The sequence below is a fragment of the Brassica napus genome, chromosome C4, assembly GCF_020379485.1.
Source record: "Brassica napus cultivar Da-Ae chromosome C4, Da-Ae, whole genome shotgun sequence".
Lineage (NCBI taxonomy): Eukaryota > Viridiplantae > Streptophyta > Magnoliopsida > Brassicales > Brassicaceae > Brassica > Brassica napus.
Genome location: NC_063447.1, coordinates 16,501,928 through 16,521,409, shown reverse-complemented (window position 1 = coordinate 16,521,409; position 19,482 = coordinate 16,501,928). Strand labels below are relative to the sequence as shown.

At 41.0% G+C, this 19,482-nt stretch overlaps 2 protein-coding genes across 2 annotated transcripts; one reads left to right on the top strand and one right to left on the bottom strand.

Annotated features, from left to right (window-relative positions):
- Window positions 1-1,692: 1,692 nt before the first annotated feature.
- Window positions 1,693-2,713, bottom strand: LOC125585564 (glutathione S-transferase U5-like). Its single transcript, XM_048754867.1, has 2 exons — window positions 2,331-2,713; window positions 1,693-2,202 (listed from the first exon to the last, which is right to left on the bottom strand). Exons 1-2 carry the CDS (start codon window positions 2,646-2,648, stop codon window positions 1,846-1,848), a joined length of 675 nt encoding a protein of 224 aa, XP_048610824.1. The 5' UTR covers window positions 2,649-2,713; the 3' UTR covers window positions 1,693-1,845.
- Window positions 2,714-9,665: 6,952 nt separating this feature from the next.
- Window positions 9,666-18,638, top strand: LOC125585834. The gene is made up of 6 exons (XM_048755529.1): window positions 9,666-9,995; window positions 16,361-16,580; window positions 16,635-16,924; window positions 17,175-17,575; window positions 17,690-17,747; window positions 18,030-18,638. The coding sequence occupies exons 1-6, from the start codon at window positions 9,666-9,668 to the stop codon at window positions 18,636-18,638; spliced, it is 1,908 nt and encodes a 635-aa protein (XP_048611486.1).
- Window positions 18,639-19,482: the final 844 nt, after the last annotated feature.

Below are 19,482 nucleotides of genomic sequence, written 5' to 3'. Positions count from 1 at the left end.
TTTCTGAAAACAATTTCCTATGATTCTATATGTATGATTCAAGTAGACAATTTTATCAGAATATAAATGGTGGAAAATCAGAGCTTTGTTTCACAGAGTATTACCATCAGATGTTATTTTCAACAAAAAAAAGTTATTCTCAATTTCTCTCAGAAAAAAGGTAAAATTATAATGTTTAAATTTTTTTTGAATAGATTAATATCAGCTTTTTATAAATTGCTTATATAGCAAGGATATAGAATTCAAGCTTTGTGAAACATAAACTGATACAAAAATTAAAAGGGAATTAGAGAAAAGAGAGTGTGAGTAATTTCTACTAATACAAATGTGAAGCTCTATCGGGAGAGAAAATCCAGTTTATTTACTTAGTATTTATGTATATATTATTTTACATTGTGTTAAATATAGTAATATACCAATGAAGTTTTCTGCAGATAAATATTTCAATATGAAAGTTTGTGTGTAGGTAAATATTCATTTATGAGATTTAATCACATTTTACATACATTTATAGATTAAATATGTTATATGAAATCTATAATTTTATATATTTAACCACTAATCTTACTCCCACAACATGCATATAGAAAAAACATTTTTAGTGATTCATTATGTTTTCTTAGTAAATTTTAAGACCAACTTTCCATGGATAATGTACTTTTGATGGTACTATAGTTATTAGTATTTATATATTTTCCATGTTTGATGCTCAATTACTAGGGTAAAACTAAGTATGTTAATGTTCATTTGGTAGGTTTAGTCATCTTTGATTCTTCTATTGTTTTTTTTTTAATCTTTATGTTGGTTTAGCCCTTAAAAAATATTTCTGGTGGATTTCAGATAATAAAACATTTTCAATTTTTATTTTTCTATTATATTTTGTTTTTCTTTTTGGTCAATAATTTTACTGTTTATGTTTCTTACATTAAAGTAAAGAGATTTATATTTTTAAAAGTATTATTTACAAGAGTAAAACAAAATGTTCAAATTTAATATTTCATACCATATTTTAAGTAGGTACATATCTCTTTTTTTTTTGTATAAAACAAATTTTCAAACATGTATGATGTATACATATCTCAAAAGAATCATATAACAGTTTTAGTTTTTATAATCGCTTTATGTAAATGCAGCTACTTCTAAGTTTATGTGGCAATGTGATAGATTTAAAAAATATGTGTCTAAAATAATAATGTATTTTGATATTTTGATAGTCATTACAATTTTATAATTGTATAATTTGGAAAACAGTGACAATTACCGTGCATCGGGAGGTAATACTAGTAATGAATAACTCACACCAAAAAACCAACATATTCCTTATGCTCCTTAGACATAAAAGTTACCAAAGCTTCATTGACAACTGAAACCTCCTATAATGAATAAACTTTACCAATTAAACTAGTAAGTCTTGCTTCAGACCGTAGCTACAACGAGCTACAACGAGCTACAGTGAGCTTTTATACCGTTCCGCCTTATCAGGACAGTGACCAAGAAAAGCCTAAAAGTAATGTGAAAAGCAAGATCTCGATCAGTTTTCTTAAGAAGAGACACAGGGACCGAATCTATATAACTGACGTAAACCTCTTAATATTTGTAACTAATTAATTATCAGAAGCTCTGGGGGGAACATGTGGGGACCAAAGGTCTTTTATGACTTGCTGAAAGGATAAAAGAGAGCAAAAAAGCTAATTCTCCAAACCATAAGAGAGATTTTTGTATTAGAAAAACGTATAACAAGCCAACTTTTATTTTAGACAACATAAAACAAGCTTACAAGCATTAGAAACTTAAGACATTGGAACAAAGCACTAAAGATGGTTCTTGTCTTAACTCTTAATACGTTTAAGCTGATCTGATTATCTGTCCCATGTGATTCATGTGTTCAACATGTTTCTCTTTAGGAGGAATACAATCCTTGACAAAATCAACCTTCTGAAGATTCTTCACCCATCTCTTGTACTCTGGAAACTTCTCCTCTGAGATCACTTCCAGCCCAATTCCTTCCCAACCTCTCTCCAAACAAAACGGGATCACACTTCCGGCGACTAAGTCCAAGAATCCGACAGTCTTACCACCAAAGAAATCTTTTCCGACAAGTTCCTTCTCAAGATTCATAATCAGTTCTCTTGTCTGCTCGGCAAGAACTTCTCTTCCTTTCTCATCTGCTCTTGCCATTGATACAAACCCTGCAGTTATAATCTACAGTGTCCAAGAAAAATAAACAATAGTTTAGTAAAATAAATTCTATGACTCTATAAAATATCATTAGCTTATTAAAATATTGAGGTTCTTGAAGTTTGGAGAGTTTAAAAACCAAGAACGTATACCTGCTCATCGACGAGTTTAGCCAAGAACCGAGCCTTAGATCTCTCGTAAGGATCCTGAGGGAGAAGTGGATTATGTTTCCAAGTCTCATCGATGTATTCAAGAATCACTTGAGACTCAAGAATGGTTTTACCATTGTGGACAAGAACAGGGACCTTCTTGTGAATAGGGTTTAGAGCAAGAAGCAAAGGGCTTTTCTTCTCCAGTATCTCTTCAACGTATTCGTACGGTACGCCTTTGAGTTTGAGAGCCATCTCTATCCGACGGCTGAAAGGGCTCGCCCATATCCCCAAAAGCTTCACTTCTTCTTTCTCCGCCATTGGTTTTCTTCTATTTGTTTCTGTTGGTTGGAAATGTTTTTTCGTGGACTCCTTAGTGATTTTAACTTCGATTTATAGCCTCAGGGTGTTGATTATTCTGAGAATAAAACGACGAGGAATTTGCCGTTTTATGGCCGGCACTTATGTGAATTCGAAACATCTAGAGAAGAAGGCAAATTGATTTTGACTTCTTCAGACCGATTTGATAAAGCTGACGTCGAGTTTTCCTGTTTTGGTACTTTAGAATTTTCTTGTAATGTAACTTTGCTACTTTAGAATATATTTTACCATATGCATGCATTTCGTTGCGCTTCTCGAAATGTAATTGTTGAAAAACCGTAGTATCAAATTTCTCTTCTTTTTTTCTATTTAATTAATGATTTTGTCCGAATGATGTTGTTGAATTTTCCAAGAAAATCAAATACAAAACGTGGAAATTTATTTTTAAATTTATATTGTTATTTTCTTGCATCTATTGAAATGCTGTTATGAAACAAGTATTAATTAGATTCAAATATACAGTGAGCTTTAAAAGCAAACTCTTTAGGTTCCAGGTGTTAAGCCTAAACTAATCTCCACGAACTTTTTTATCCGGGCACGCACGGCTATAGACGGGAAAGTGACCAAGATGACTCGAACCTAGGGCGGACCTGAAGTTCCATTACCACTAGACCAAAAGTTCTTGTGAATAACGTTTTTAAACTTGAACCAACCTAGAAGTTGGAGCAACCCAAGTTTATATATGGAGTCCAAATACTTACTTGGGTCAATATTGAGTCCAGATTCTGAAAGCCGGCAAAAGACTGTATCAAAGGATCTAAACAAACTGTAATTAATGTATTTAGTAAATTTTCTAAATTAATTTTGGGAATTTTGTTGTCTTTTATTATCAAAATTTTCATTAATTTTTCTCCCTGACAGAATTTAATATTTAATGAGGCATAATCAAGTATCAAAAACAAAATCATTTAATATTTTTTTCTTTTTTCTTATAAACTTTCTTAAGATAATTTAGTATTAGAATTTTGTTCTAATCTTTCTCGTTAGGTTTAAGTCGCATGTCGGTGTGGCAAGTGAGTTGAGACGGAGGCATTAATTCATTGATATGGGTCAGTGTATATTTGTGCCAAGACTCACAAGTCACTTAAAAGTTAAAAGTTAAAACTGATAGAACACGCGTGTGAACCGAAATAAATATGTTCACATTAAGAAAATATGTATTTGGACTCCAGATATGAACCCTATAAATAAGCTTAGAAATAATTTTTTAAAATGAATTAAAAACTAAAAAAGTGTTTAACAAAAAAATTGTAAAGCTCTGGTGCATTATCTAATGCATTGTCAAAAAAATTCCTCACTAAAAATAGTAAAGAGATATCTAGATTTCATAACAACAAAAAATAATATTTTTCTAATGGATTATCAAACATTTTCCTCATAAAAAATAGTAAAGCTCTAATAAAGAGATATCCAGATTTCATACAAGATATTATCATTACAGATGCATATATCATTCATCTTTATTTAATAGATTGTCCAAACACTTTTACGGAAAATATAGTTAACATCTCCAGACCAAAAACTATGATTGTTATCTCTTATGCCGATTTGATACGCACTGCAACTTTCTTCATATGCTCAATTTGTTTCTCTCTATGAGGAATGCATTCCCTCACGATCTCAATTTCTTGTATATTCTTGATCCATCTGCTAAGTTCTTGAAATTTTTCCTCTGGAATCATATCAATTTCCATACCTTCCCAATAAAGTCGATCAAGACACAAAACTTATAAAACGTTTCTTTGTTTTATTTCTTTCTTTACTTTCTTCTTATAATATTGTAGAGATCATCTTACATTAGGTCTCTTTATATATAGGACCCTCTTAGCAATTACAAGTATATCTAGGAATCTTATCATTATCCTAAACATATAAGTTATTCTTCTTATCTTTAATGAATAACTTGTTTCCTAAGTAATCTTTCTTTCGAAGCTTATCCAACATTCTCCCTTCTAAGCTTCACATCATTTTCACTTAGATTCTGAACTTTGATCAGCTCCCTCATCTCCTTGAACTTGATCCTTGCTAGTGTCTTTGTTAGTATGTCTGCACGTTGCTCTGCTCCCGGTACATGTTCCACATCAATGAGCTCTCTTTCAACACATTCTCTGATGAAGTGGAACCGTTTGTGAATGTGCTTGCTATGTCGGTGGAAGACTGGATTTTTGGCTAGTGCTATAACTGATTTGTTGGCCACGCGTATCAGTGTTCTTTGAACTCTTCTTCCTGTGATCTCACTCATTAGCTCTTGAAGCCAGATGGCCTGTTTAGCGGCTTCTGTCGCTGCCATGTATTTGGCTTCACAGGAGGATAGAGCCACCATGTCTTGTTTCTGCGAGCACCAAGATATTGGTGTTTCACCGAGACAGAACAAATGTCCAGTTGTGCTTCTTCCATCGCCTGGATCAGTATTGTGGCTGCTATCGCTGTATCCTATAACTTCTTGAGATCCTCCATACTTGTACTTCAAACCGAGATCACATGAGCCTTTCAGACACCTCAGAACTTGCTTTAAGGCTTTCCCATGCGACTCTCTTGGTGATTGCATAAACCTACTTAGTATGCCGACACTAAATGCCATGTCTGGTCTTGTATGCATCAAGTATCTTAAACATCCTATCTTTCTTCTGTATTCGCTTGCATCAACCTCAGGTTCTTCCATTGCCTTTGAGAGATGCACGTCAAACTCCATTGGGATGTGCGTTGAGTTGCAAGCGTCCATGTCAGCCTCTTCCAGTATACGTCGAGCATAAGCTTCTTGCTTGATCGTGATGCCTTGCGAGCTTTGCTTCACCTCTATACCAAGATAATAGGTCAATAGACCCAAGTCCGACATCTCAAACTTCTGAGACATTGCAGTCTTGAATTCACTTATCTTCTGAGATGAGTTCCCTGTAACAAACAGATCATCAACATATATAGCCACAATAAGTAGCTTGTCTCCTTCTCCCTTGCGATACACGGAGCTTTCTTTAGTACACTTCTCGAACTTTAATCTCTTCAGGATCTGATCCAGCTTTGTGTTCCATGTCCTAGGGGCTTGGCGTAGCCCATATAAAGCTTTCTTAAGCTTGAATACTTTGTGTTCTTCTCCTTTCTTCTCAAATCCCTCTGGTTGAGTCACGTATACTTCTTCAACTAGCTCGCCGTGTAAGAAGGATGTCTTAACATCTAGACGATAGATCTACCATCTACACGCAGCAGCCAAACCAATCAACAATCTTATTGTCTCTATTCGAGTGCAAAGACTTCATCGAAGTCAATCCCTTGTTCTTGAACGTAGCCCTTTACCACAAGTCTTGATTTGAACTTGTTGATGCTTCGTCTGCATTACGCTTGATCTTAAAGATCCACTTGAGACCAATCACCTTTACTCCTTGTGGTTTCTCAACTAGGATCTAATTCTCATTCTTAACTATAGACTCGATCTCATCCAGACAATCGTCTTCAAACGCATCACTCTTATCTTTCAGTAGTATAGACCACATGTACCTTGTGCAATCGTCAATGATGACAAAGATGTACTTGTTGAGAGATACAGTTGATGGAGAGATTGAACCGCAAAGGTCTGAGTGTAAGAGCTCTAGTGCTTGCTGTGCTCTAAACGCCGTTGCTTTTGGGAAATATTGTCGAGTTTGTTTGCCAACCAAACAAGAGTCACAAAGCCTTCTTTCTTCATTTATCTCAGGCAGGCCAAGAACCATTCCTCGAGTTGCCATAGCTTTCATTGTCTTGAAGCTAATGTGGCCTAGTCTCGCGTGCCATCTCCATGGTTCCTCATCTATCTTAGCATGTAGACATGTTGCTCTGCCGACTTGTAACTTTATCTTGTAGAGCCGATTTGCGGATCTAAGTACCTTGACAATCAATCTTCCTTCAGGGTCTCTTAGTGTTAAGAAGTTGTCTCTTATACGCACATCACACCCTTGTTCTGTTGCTTGTCCTAAGCTTAGGATATTTCTCTTTAGCTCAGGAATGAAGTAGATATCCGTTAGTAGCTTCTGTTCTCCTGTCTTAGCTTCAAAGAGAATTGAACCTTTTCCACTTATATCAACGAATGATCCATCTCCAAACTTCACTTTGCCTTTGATGTTATCGTTTATCTCAGAGAAGTAAGATCGTTCTCCAGTCATGTGATTAGAGGCGCCGTTGTCTAGATACCACACACCGTCTTCTTTCTTGTCGGTTTCAAGTTTCTTAGGCATAACCTTCTCTTCATTGAGTTGCCTCTGCAACTTCAGTTTCTGCTTTTTTAAGTTCTTCATTGTCTTTCTTTTCGGTACACACTGATGCAAAGTGTCCCTTCTTCTTGCAGTTGAAGCAAACGATCTGCGAGTAGTCCCTTTTCTCTTTGCTTCTCTCGCCATTGTTGCTCCTGCCACGACCTCTTCCTCTGTTACCTCGGCCAGAGCCTCTGTTCTGTCCTCTTCCTCTTCCTGAATTGTCTGATCCTCTTTAATCATATGACTTCTCAGTGTTTGAGTGCAGAAGACTTCCTTGTTGCTCAATAAGTTCAAAACCTTTTATTCGTTCTTCATAAGCTTTGAGCCTTCCAATAATGTCTTCAAAGCTAGTTGTATCCAAATCTAACAACTGTTCCAACGAGGCTGTCATATGGATGAACTTTGGTGGTAGTCTATTAAGAAACTTCTTCACAACTTTAGGTCCCTCAATACTCTGTCCCAATGAGGTTGCTTTTTACGCAAGCTCCGATATCTTTCCTGAGAACGTATCAATCGAATCTGAGTCATCCATCTTCAAACGATCAAATTCATTCATCAGTGTATGAAGACGAGCTGATTTAACACGCTCTGCTCCTAGGTTTGTTGATCGTATAGCTTCCCAAATCACTTTAGGGGAACCTAGGTCACTGTGGGAACCGAAATTCGCACTGTCGATTTCCGTTTAAATAAGGAAACTAGGAAAAACCCAAGAGGTCCCAGATATCTGCTAATACCACACACCAAGCAAATCAGAACACGATAATGACAACGATAAAGTATAAAAATCGTAAGAAGAGAGCAAATAGAAGTCTTATTCCGAATCTGCGTTTGAGCGTTTACAACAAGGTAAGTGCCTGGGCTACGAGAGCTGTCGGCGAGATTCCTAGTTCTAGCAACCCTAAGACGGCTAAACCTAGTTGAGTCGCAGCTCGAATAACAAAAATGGAAAATTGCCTAAAATCGCTCTAAGTGCTAAGTTTGCTGTGTAAAAATCCTCTCCTCCATGCCTCTCGCCTAGGACCCCTTATATACTGGCTCCAAGGTCGGTTTACGCTTTTTCTCTTCTGCCCTTAAGCTGCCATAGCATAAAAATGGAGATATTCCATTTTGTCCGATCTTCGTAATTATCTTCCAAATTTCGTATTTATCCGCGGAAACTTGACATTTATCTTCCCTTACGAACCAAGCGTAAACCGATATGCGGTTTACGGGCTGTTGGTTAAGAAATCGTAAGTTGGGCCTCGAGTCATGTCTTAGGTCCCTTTGGGCCGTCTTCCGACTCGAAGCGTTTATTACGGCTTCTTTCGATAAAGAATAAACTTTCCGCGATTTTTACGGTAAAGTTTGATTGATAACTTAGAAATGGCGGGGAATGTGAGATGGGTTCGCTACGGTATTCGGGAGATAGCATCGAAGGGTAGACGAGAATGCATGGACTGATGTCGTATCGACGTTTCGGAAGAGCTCGGTCGCTACGTAGTGACCGAACTTTGGTTCGAGCTCGGTCGCTACGTAGCGACCGAGCGGAATGGGCGTTTGGTCGCTACGTAGCGACTGAGCTTTGGCTCGAACTCGGTCGCTACGTAGCGACCGAGCGGAGCACGTGTTTGGTCGCTGCGTAACGATCCTTCTCGAGTTCTTGTCCGATTATTCGCGTTTCTTCCGTAAAGGTTTTCGTAAAGAAGAATCTATTTCGAAAAAGTATTTGTCGAAGAATTTTTCTACGTTTTTCTTCTTCGGGGATTTGGACGTTAACTTCGTCGTAACCGTTTTCGACCCCAACAGTTAGCCCCCCAGCTCGTTAGAGTCGAGACTCTTGCGGGCGGTTTAACGATTTTGGCGAAGTTAGGCGTATTGAACGAAGTTTACTTCAAATTCCGCGGAAGAGAATTCTCGAGAAAATGTTTTTTTAAAAAATATAAAATTCTGAGTCCCTATTTCTATAAGTAGTGAGCTCTTGTCATTCATTTGCTTCACAACTTTCCTTCTCCAAGCCTTCAAAAACTCTCTAGCTCCAAATCTCTTATTTTTAACATGTCTTCTTCCCATGGCGACAAGCGAAGTTCCGATGTGGAGATGGGCGAGGCTACATCTCCGGCGCCGATTCCGACTTCTCCGGTCGAAGTGCCGGCTTGTGTTGCCAATCATCTCTCCTTTCGAGAGAAATTAGTTTGTCGCCAAGCCGAGAAAGAAAAGGCACGAGCTGGCGCCGAGTTACCGTCCTCTCCTGCACTGGCCGTTGCTCCGAATCATGGGACCGAGGGCGTAACTCCGCGAGATACGGGAACTCTCGCAGGCTCGGTTGTTCCGGATGGTTCGGCTTTACCTGCTGGATCGTCCACGACTCCGATTCTCGTCAAAGATAAGGGGAGGGCCGCTGACTCTATGCCGCCTCCTCTTGCCAGGAAGGAGATCGTTCTAGCGCTGCACGCTCCTAGTGCTGTTCCGGTTGCTCAGCCTAAGGGCCGGAAGAGGAAGTTTACCAAGGGCGGTGACGAGGATTCTTCGCAGCAAGGAGGCTCGAGCATAGCGTCGGGGCTTCGCGGAAAGGTTTGTCGCTCACTCACTTTCTTGATCGTGGTATTTTTTCTAAAAGACAAAGAATCTCTAACTTTTTTTTGTTTCGCAGTTCGTGTCGTTGATCGGCGGGATGATCAGCGAGTGCGGTTCTAAGACCAGTCGTCTTGCCGGGGAGTTGTTGGAACTTCAGGGTAGATGGTCCGAAACCGAGGCCATGCTGACGGCCGTCAAGGGTTCCCACTCCGTGAAAGTGTCGAAACTTGAGATCGCGACAGGGGAGCTCGAGAGAGACCTCGGGAAGACGGCAAGTTCGTTGCTCAAGGAGAAGAAGGCTAGGAAGGCCAAATCTTCGGAGGTCCGTCGTCTTCAGCGTCAGATTGAGAATGATGCAGGATTAGTGAGCCGCGGGATTCAGGAGGCCAAGGACGCTCTTAGTTCCGAGTTCCAAGCTTGCTTGGCGAAGATCTCCGCCTTTCCGGGCTCTCTCGATTACATTCGGAACAGGGATTTAGCCTTGGCGACGATCGAGGGTGGGATGGCCGTGGTTCATTTGTTCCGAAGTGAGACCCCTCCGACCTTAGAGGCCTAAGAGGCCCGACTATCCGGCTGCAAGGGAGATTTGGCAGTCGTGGATGGAGATTTCGATCTCATCCTAGCTGATCTGAAATCCGCGTGCCTCCTTCCGATGTGTTCAGAAGTCCCTGAGGGGAAAGATCCGGTACTCGGGGGTGACGCGGCTCCAGGTTTAGATGAAGCGACGGGTGAAGAGGGAGCGTGAGCTCTGAGGATGACTTTGGTTAGATCTCTTGCGGGAGATTTTTTTTTATGTTTGATGTTTCGGCCTTAAATGGCCTTATTTCGTGTTTCGGGACTGGCCGTGTGTGGCTTTGAATTCCCGCCGCTCTGAGGCTTTTACGACAAGATGGTCGAGTTGCGTTTTTCATAAGCTTACGTATGGTGTGTAAGAAGGGTGATGAGTTGTCGTCTCATATTCTTTTTCGATGTGAAATGTTTTGTTCGAGATCTGTTTCGGGAGTTTTTCCGCGAGGTATCGACTTCGCGGGATATCTGAAGATGTCGAACATAAACATAGAGGCATGGTTTTGGGATCTCGTATCTTTTGGATATCATGCCTTGAGATGTTAGAGACCAGTGCGCTGGGTTTAGGGCAAGACCTAGGTTTACTTTCGGTATAAGATTTTGTGCGGTGACTAGCCGGCTATCATTTTATCTGTCGCGATTTTAACCTGATTCGTACCGATTTAAACTCCGCGATAGGTTCTCGGCTTATATGACTTGTTAGATACGAATCGAGCATCTCTCCGGAGACAATTTTTAAGCCAACCGGAAGTGCTGGACCAAAATTTTGGGTTTCTTTTATAGCGCTCTTTTCCTTGTGTCGGATGTACGAGAGTCATCTTTGTAAGATGGCTATGTCTGTTTAGGACGTTCGAGAGTTCAATGGGATCAGCACCGAACTTGGCGGCGAATGCCGTTGTTTAGAGTTTTTGCGCAAGATATGTGTTAAAATGTTCATCATTTTTTGACGGAGTGTCCGTTTTCGTCGTTCGGAAGATGTAATCCTTGAAGCGTCTCTCGCGACGTCTCGCGATGCCAATGGCTGCTTCTTCCAAACGGCTGATTTATTTTTGTAATTCGAAAATGTTTTGCGGATAAAAGACGATTTGCTTGGTCGAAATATGTCGGAAACATCGAAGGCGTGGTCGGATGTTTTCGAGTTTGAGAGTATACGAGTATACGTGTCCACTCCCCCCCCCCTTTTTTGATGAGGGGGGACAGCTGAATTTGCCTTTTGACAAACTGCCTACGTACTCCTTATGGAGATCAAGCCGTCTCGTAGTTCGGTGAATGCGAGTTGGTCAGTGATAGTATTTTTTGAGATGCATCGCGTTCCAGGTCCTTGGAATTTTTATGCCTTGCATGTTGGCAATTTCATAGGAGCCTGGTCGGACGATTTTTTCGATTTTATAGGGTCCTTCCCAGTTTGCTCCGATTTTTCCCGTGTTTCGTTCAGCGGTGTTTTGGAAGACTTTGCGAAGGACTAGATCTCCCTGATTAAATCTGCGATTCCGTACGTTGGAATTGTAGTACTTCGCGGCTGCGTGTTGGTAATTTTGGATTTGGATGAGCGCTCGATCCCGGCGCTCGTTAATGAGATCGAGGTCGTCGAGGAGCATTGCGTTGTTGAGCTCCTCTCGTTCGGGAAGTAATCTTCTTCGAACACCGGGGAACTCTACTTCTGCGGGAATCATGCATTCCGTTCCGTACACCAGAGCGAAAGGGGTTTCTCCTGTTATTCGCCTCGAGGTGGTACGGTGGGACCAGAGGACTCCCTCGAGTTCGTCGCCCCACCTGCCTTTTTTGGCCTCTAAGCGTTTCTTCAGTCCGTCGAGAATGGTTTTATTAATCGTTTCAGCTTGTCCGTTACACTGCGGATATCTGGGCGTCGATTTGTTAAGCCGTATCTTCCATTTTTCGCAGAACGCCTCGAACCGGGTGGAGATAAACTGAGATCCGTTATCGGTTATGATTTCGTAAGGAACACCATGCCTGCAGATGATGTTTTTCCATACGAAACTTTTGACTTGGACATCTTTTATACTTGCGTACGAATCTGCGTCTACCCATTTTGAAAAGAAATCGGTGAGGACTAAAAGGAAACACTTTTGCTTTGAATTATGAAGGGGACCGACGATGTCCATGGCCCAGCGCATAAAAGGATAGGGCGATGTGATGGAGGAGAGGACTTCGGCTGGTTGTCGGATGGTTGGAGCATGCCTCTGGCATTTTTCGCATTTTCGTGCAAACTTCTCGCAATCTCCGATCATCGTTGGCCAAGTGGAATTTGGTTCCTCGTTGGTTATGGTCTCTGTCGGTAATTCGACCAAGAAGTCTGCAAGCACTTGTGACTTTGCGCTTGTTCTTGGTCGGTACTCGATATCGTATTCGCTCAGTTCTACCACCCATTTGGCTAATCGGCCCGATTGACTCGGGCTATGCAGGATCGTTCGTAGGGGAAAAATCGTGAGGACGACGATCGTGTGGGATTGGAAATATGTTCTTAGTTTTCGGGCCGATGTTACGACCGCGCATGCTAATTTTTCCATTAGCGGGTATCTAGATTCGGCATCCAGCAAGGTTTTGCTGATATAGAAAATAGGTTTCTGTTCGCCACGTTCTTCCCTGATTAGCACGCCGCTCACAGCTGTTGCTGATACAGCGATATACAAGAACAAAGGTTCCCCCTCCACTGGTTTTGCGAGGACTGGGGGGAAGCCAAATACCGCTTCAGCTGTTGGAAAGCGTTTTCGCATTCTTCCGACCATTTGAATTTTTTATTTCCCCGTAAGACATCGTAGAAAGGCAGGAACTTGTCTGTCGATCGCGAAATAAAACGGTTAAGTGCCGCGACTCTACTCAACCACTGGACTTCCCGCATATTCTTCGGCGAAGCCATCTCGATCAGTGCGTTGATCTGTTTTGGATTAGCCTCGATGCCACAGAATGTGACTAGGTAGCCGAGGAATTCCCCTGATGCCACGGCGAATCTGCATTTTGTCGGGTTGAGCTTCATGTTATGAGAATTTAACTGGGCGAAACATTCCTCGAGATGTGATACGTGATCCTTTGCTTGGAGGGATTTGACGAGCATATTGTCGATATAAACTTCCATTGTTTTACCGAGTTGTTGAGAGAACATACGGTTCACGAGTCGTTGGTAAGTTGCGCCAGCGTTTTTGAGGCCGAAGGGCATTACCCTGTAGCAATAGGTTCCGCGATCGGTAATGAACGCAGTCTTTTCGCGATCGCCAGGGTTCATCATAATTTGGTTGTAACCTGAGAAGACGTCCATGAAAGACAGAAGTTCGTTTCCTGCCGTTGCTTCTACCAATCGATCGATGTGTGGCAGGGGGAAACTATCTTTTGGACAGGCCTTGTTTAGGTCGGTAAAATACACGCAAACTCGTCATTTTCCGTTTTTCTTTTTGACTACTACAGGGTTGGCGAGCCAGTCTGGATACCTCACTTCTGTTATTGACCCGACTTTAAGCAATTTTTCGACCTCGTCGTTGACCGCGGAAGCTCGTTCAGGTCCTAGCTTCCGCCTTTTTTGTTTGACGGGCTTGAAAGTCGGATCGATATTTAATTCGTGACACGTTATGTCAATGTCAATCCCCGACATATCTTCCGCGGCCCATGCGAAAGTATTGAGGTTCTTTTTTAGACAGGTTACGAGCTCTGTCCTCAAAGGCTCGCGGAGATTGGCTCCGATTTCGACGCATCGTTCCGGAGATGCTTCGTCGAGACAGACCGTGACCACAGGCTCGCAAGTTGGTTCGCATTTTTCCTCTAGGGCTGCGATGTTACGAGACTGCCAGTAGAGTTCAGCTGAATCTTGACTTCGCGAACCTTGGTCGGAGACCTTTTTCTCCGTTTTTCTAGGAACGGTCTCGAGGTCTGGTCTTTTTCGTTTTTGTTCTGCGGCATAACACACCTGTGATACTCTCGGGTTTCCCCATATTACCTCGATTCCGTTAGGGGTTGGAAACTTGAGGCAAAGATGGTATGTGGATGGGATGGCACGCATGGCGTTCAACCATGGCGTTCCCATGATAACGTTGTAAGATGCAGGACGGTCAACCACTAGAAACTATGTGACTCTTGTCACGGTTCCGGCTTTGACTGCAAGATTAATCGATCAGTAGGCTACGGTCGTTTCTCCCGAAATTCCCAGTAGTGGGCTAGGGTATTTCACGATTTCGAATTGATCGATGCCCATTTTCTCGAGAGTATCTTTGAAGATGATATCGGCCAAACTTCCGGTGTCGATTAGCACCCGTGCGACGTCGATATATCGGATCGTTAGTTCGATAACAAGGAGATCGTTTCGAGGTTTGGCTCGATCGACCGTTGCTCCCCCCTTGAACGAGATGACGTTCGCGCACGTTGAGTCTTGCATATCGTCCCTGATCGTTGAGTGGTTTTTGCGGGTTAGATTGATCCGTAGCCCCCCTCCTCCTAGCGCCAAACTTTTTTTCTTTCTAAAACCTAACTAAACCCTAAATCCTATCTATGCCCTAAATCTATTTCCCACCACATAATAAACCCAAAAATTTTCCCTCCTAAACCCAAAACCCATTTCCCTCTAAACCCAAAATTTTCCCTATAAACCAAAGCCTAATTTCTATTATGGCTTTACGATAAGTCATTAGTTTAATTAATATTATTATTTAAAATTTATTTTAGGGGTATTTACCAAATATGACTCAAAACTTGATTTTGATTGCGAAAGTAATTTTGATTGCGAAAGTATACCCAAAACTTGAATCAAATGCAAAAGTAACCTAAAAAGCCTTGTGAAATTACAGCCAGCCCCTTGTGACCAAACAAAACAACAGAACTCATTTTTACGAATATAACCCCGCTAAGTCTTCTGAGTCTTCTGAGATTCTGTTAAATCTTCTACGACGTCCACGGAAGTCGTCTGGTATAGTTGATCTTAAAAATAAAATTTTGTAAAAAAAACTTTGATAAGCGAAAAAATTAAATTCATGTAATTATAAACAGTTTTAAGTGATATAAATTAAGATATAATAAAATTGAATTGTTTTCAACATAGATGAGTGAAAGTAGTGAATCATGATATTATTTGGTCTAGGGTTTGGCAACATATGTTGTAGTATTGTATGTATTCTTAGGGTTAGATTTTGGAAAACTTAAAGGTTTTTTGAAAAATTAAATTTTTACCTACATGTGATTATTTCTGTGTATAGTAAACACTTTTTAAGTTTAATTTGATTTTATGAAGTGTTTAGTTAGTTAATTTAGTTTAGGGGTTGCGTTTAGGGTCTAGACGACTTTCATGTAAGTCGTCTGGTAAATAATTTAAACTAGACGACTTACAGGGAAGTCGTCCATACCGGACCGAACCTTTAACTTTACCAATGTACTTTTAAACCTAACCGGATCATTTACCCGACATTAAAATACTATTCTTTCACTTTTTCACAACTTTTCGAAACCCTAGCGCTGTTTCTCTCCAAGGGCGATTACGAAGGCGACACTCTGATTTCTCACCGCCGGTAATTCTGTCGTTCTCACCGCCGGTAATCTCTCGTATTCCGTCGTTCTCACCGCCGGTAATCTCTCCTCTTACGTCGAATCTTGTTTCTCCTTCATGCCGTAGAGTATTTTAGTAGTTTAAACTGACCATCCGCTTCCTTTTTTCAGATCTGAAACCGCGTCTCGTTGAAATCCGCCTCGGGTAAGTTATTTCTCTTGTCTTAAGGCGTTTAGCCGCAGTAAAACCCTAAAAATTGTAGTCTTGATTCTTTTTTTCCCGTCGATTTTTGCAGATCTCTAACCGTTGGTGTCGTAGGGAAACCATTTTTTTTTCCCGTCGATTTTTGCAAGGCTAGTGATGGATTTAGAAAAAAGTTGAGAATTATCCTTGGGGGAGGTGGCGTTTAAGGTGCTGATGGAGTCTCTGAAGGGAAAAAATTTGCAACAGCATTCATACACTGTTGATGGGTTTATTCAAGTTCTCCAGCGGTGGGCGTACTATGCTCTGCCATAATTTGGTGCGAGTTATGGGAATCCCATACCAAACATACCGTCTCCGCTGTTGCAGGCTTACAAGGGTGGCAAAGGACGCATAGCTTTTAAAGAGGCCATCAGCAGACATATATTTAAACTTCACTCTCAAAGACTTCACAGAAGACTTTAAATTATGTCGTCTGGGCGACTTAATTTAAAGTCTTCAGGGCAGTTTTTCTGGAAGACTTTCCAGACGACTAAATTTAAAGACTTCTGTGAAGTCTTTTCTGGAAGACTTCAGTCTTTGCTAATCCGTCAAATATCTAAGTTGATATCCTTTATTTACTGCAGACTAGCGTGATCAACTTTGTTCAGAAGGACTTTGGTGAAATTTTTCCGCGATGGGACTTTGATGTAGAGGACTCGGCCGCGGAGAACATAATCAAAGTCATGTTTAATGCGAAACCTAGATGGAAGTGGACCATGGATTGCTGGGAAGTCACCGGTACTAAGCTGAGTGTGAAGAACGAAGTGAGTGCAGCGCAGACAGAGAGTGGTGTGAAGGAAGAAAGTTGAAGACCTCGGAAGAAAGATCGTAAAGAGAAGTCCGTTGAGGCACGTGCAGAGGCTATTAAAGTGGCTCCTACAGAGGCTCGTTCAGATGCTCGTTCAGACGCTCGTTCAGAGGCTTCTGCGACTGTTGGTGTGATGATCAAAGAGGAGATTGAAAAAAGCTTCAGGGACATAGCTGATGCCATGAGGGATGGGTTTGGGATATTGGTGAAGGAGATCAAGTTTCTGGGGGATAGGATGGAAGCTGTGGAGAAGAAGGTGGGAATCACCAAAAAAGGGACTGCATCTAATGATATTCAAATCATAGCTTCAAGTCCGCCTAAACGTGGCCACGAACCCGGGGTTAGTACCAAAACTTCTCCCAAAATCACAGAGTAGATAATCACTAGGCAAAGTGTTAGGAATAAGGACTGATGTGCTTTGTTTCTTGTGTGTGCTTTGGATGAACCATTGTATGTCAGAACATGTGTGAATTGGATCTTTGGTTATTATTTGATGTGTGGATTGGATCTTTGGCTAATATTTTATTTGATGTGTGAATTGGATCTTTGGTTAATATTTTATAAACTCATCTTGTACATCAAAATTGCAGAGTGAAAGTGTGAATGGAGCGAAAGCAGGACAAAATAACGCCCAAGAACCGAGTTCCTCGAAAGAGCTGAGTCTTGTGATAGCAAAGCAGCCCGAGATGAAACCTTCAGAACAGAGTGGTGAACCTAGCTTTCTTGTATTGGACAAAAGAGCACCCACTGTTTCAGATGTACAGCAGGGGGAAGCTAGAAGGCAGACAAAGAAGGCTAAGGTTATAGAATTTTTCTGTGGAAAGAGTGAGCAAGAAAGGAAACTTGCTGTCTCACAGCAATCTCATTTTAAGGGAAACATCACTGCCAAACTGATCATTCCAAACAAAAGGGTTGGCCAAGGCTATGATCCTTTTGCACCCTTTGACAATAAGATGTCGAAGGTGCTCACTGACTGGCTGAAACTTGATCCGTAAGTGAAAGAATGTCCCACAATAGCTTCCTTTAGTCTAAAAAAAATAATTGCTTATCTACACTTTGTGTTTGCAGTTATTATAAAACAACTCTTGACAAAAAAACCACGTAGATGTCCAAGTCGGTTTTATTACATCCTCCGAACCCCCTTAGCATGGCTGAACGACGGGGTAAGTCTTCTTCTATTTACTTACCAGTAAGTCTTTCGTAATGTCTTCTCTAGAAGACTTATGAGACGACTTATGGCTAAGTCGTCTGTTAAGTCTTCTCTTTAGAAGACTTAACAGACGACCTAGGCGTAAGTCGTCTCAGATAAGACTCTCTGACTTGTATTGTTTTATATGGAGCATATGTATGCTTTTATTAATTTACTGAGGCAACGGTACCAAGATAATCCACAATATTTCAGGAGCGAGAGACTGTGCTTTCTTGATCATGTATTTTCTCGGCAGTGGTCCCACAAGTACCCGGAATTTAAGAGCGACGAGGGCGATCTCAACGGTTTAGGAAGAAGACTCCCTGGTGGGGCGTGGAATTATCATGCAGGCATAATACCAACATTTTACCAATCTATGAAGGTCTGGGGGGTGGATGTGGATGAAATTTATGCGCCAGTGAACTTCAGGAACGAGCGTTGGATTGCTATGTGGATCTCGATCTCTAAGAGACACATAGTCGCCTGGGACAGCATTATATCACATATTAGCCGTGAAGATTTCGATGTGGTAATGGAGCCTTTTGTCGCAATAGTCCCTTATCTGCTTGTTGAGTGCGCTGGCTCTGGCGAACAACGTATCCAACACACACTGGAGCCATACACATATGAGAGAGTTACTGTTGGAGTACCTCAGTGCCGAGCTGGTTATTGTGGCGTGTTCGCTCTGAAGTACATCGAATGTCATGCTCTTGGGATGTCATTTCCTCCAGAGTTTTGTAATAAGAACGCGAAGGCTATAAGGGAGAAGATGGCGTTAGATATATTTAAGGAGACTCCTGAATGCCATCCAAAAGAGAACGAAGACAATGATGAGAACATGGGAACTTATGACTCGCAAGATTAAAGATGTTTTATTTGTACTTGAACTGTGCTTTTGTATGACAGATTAGGAAATAAGTTTTTTGTAACACGGTCAGGATAGGATGTAGTTTTTTGTAACCTATCCTCCTACCAAACTATCATTTCGTAGGAAATTAGTTTGGTAGTGCAGTAACCTTTCGGATAATCTAATCTAATGGTGGACACACTTGTTGTCATTTTAAGTTGCAATTTCACAATTAAAATATAAACTTCATATAACAGATAAGTTCAAAACACATATTAATTCATAACACATAAACCCATAACACATAAATTCTTAATACAGAGAAGTTGATAACACATATAAGTTTATAACACAAAGTCATAACATATAAGAAGATAGATGGCAAGAAGGTCGTCGAGGAGTTAAGTCTTCTGGACGACTAACATGAAGGTCGTCGATGAGTTAAGTCTTCTGGAAGGTCGTCGAGGAGTTAAGTCTTCTGGACGACTAACAAGAAGGTCGTCCACGTCAGTTCTTACATTGTGGATGTGTATGGCCAGTTTCTTTGCAGACCAAGCACCTATAAACCATGTGTTTCTTCCGGGGTGTGCGTCCTCTCATCCTAGATAGCTCCAACCAAGATTGCCATCTTGATTTTTTCTGTCTGCCCGGACCACGCTTTACTTCCGGAGGAAATCATGTGCGTGCCTCAACTTGTTATCCAACACAAGGATATATATTCTCTGAGTATCCTCCAAAAAAAGTATCCTCCAAACTATGTTCAGTTGTGAGACTCAAAGCATCTTCTCTCCTTTTCCAAAACCACCTTGATAGCTTGTCCCTTATGAGCTCCAACAGGAACTGAATCGGAAATCTTCTTGCT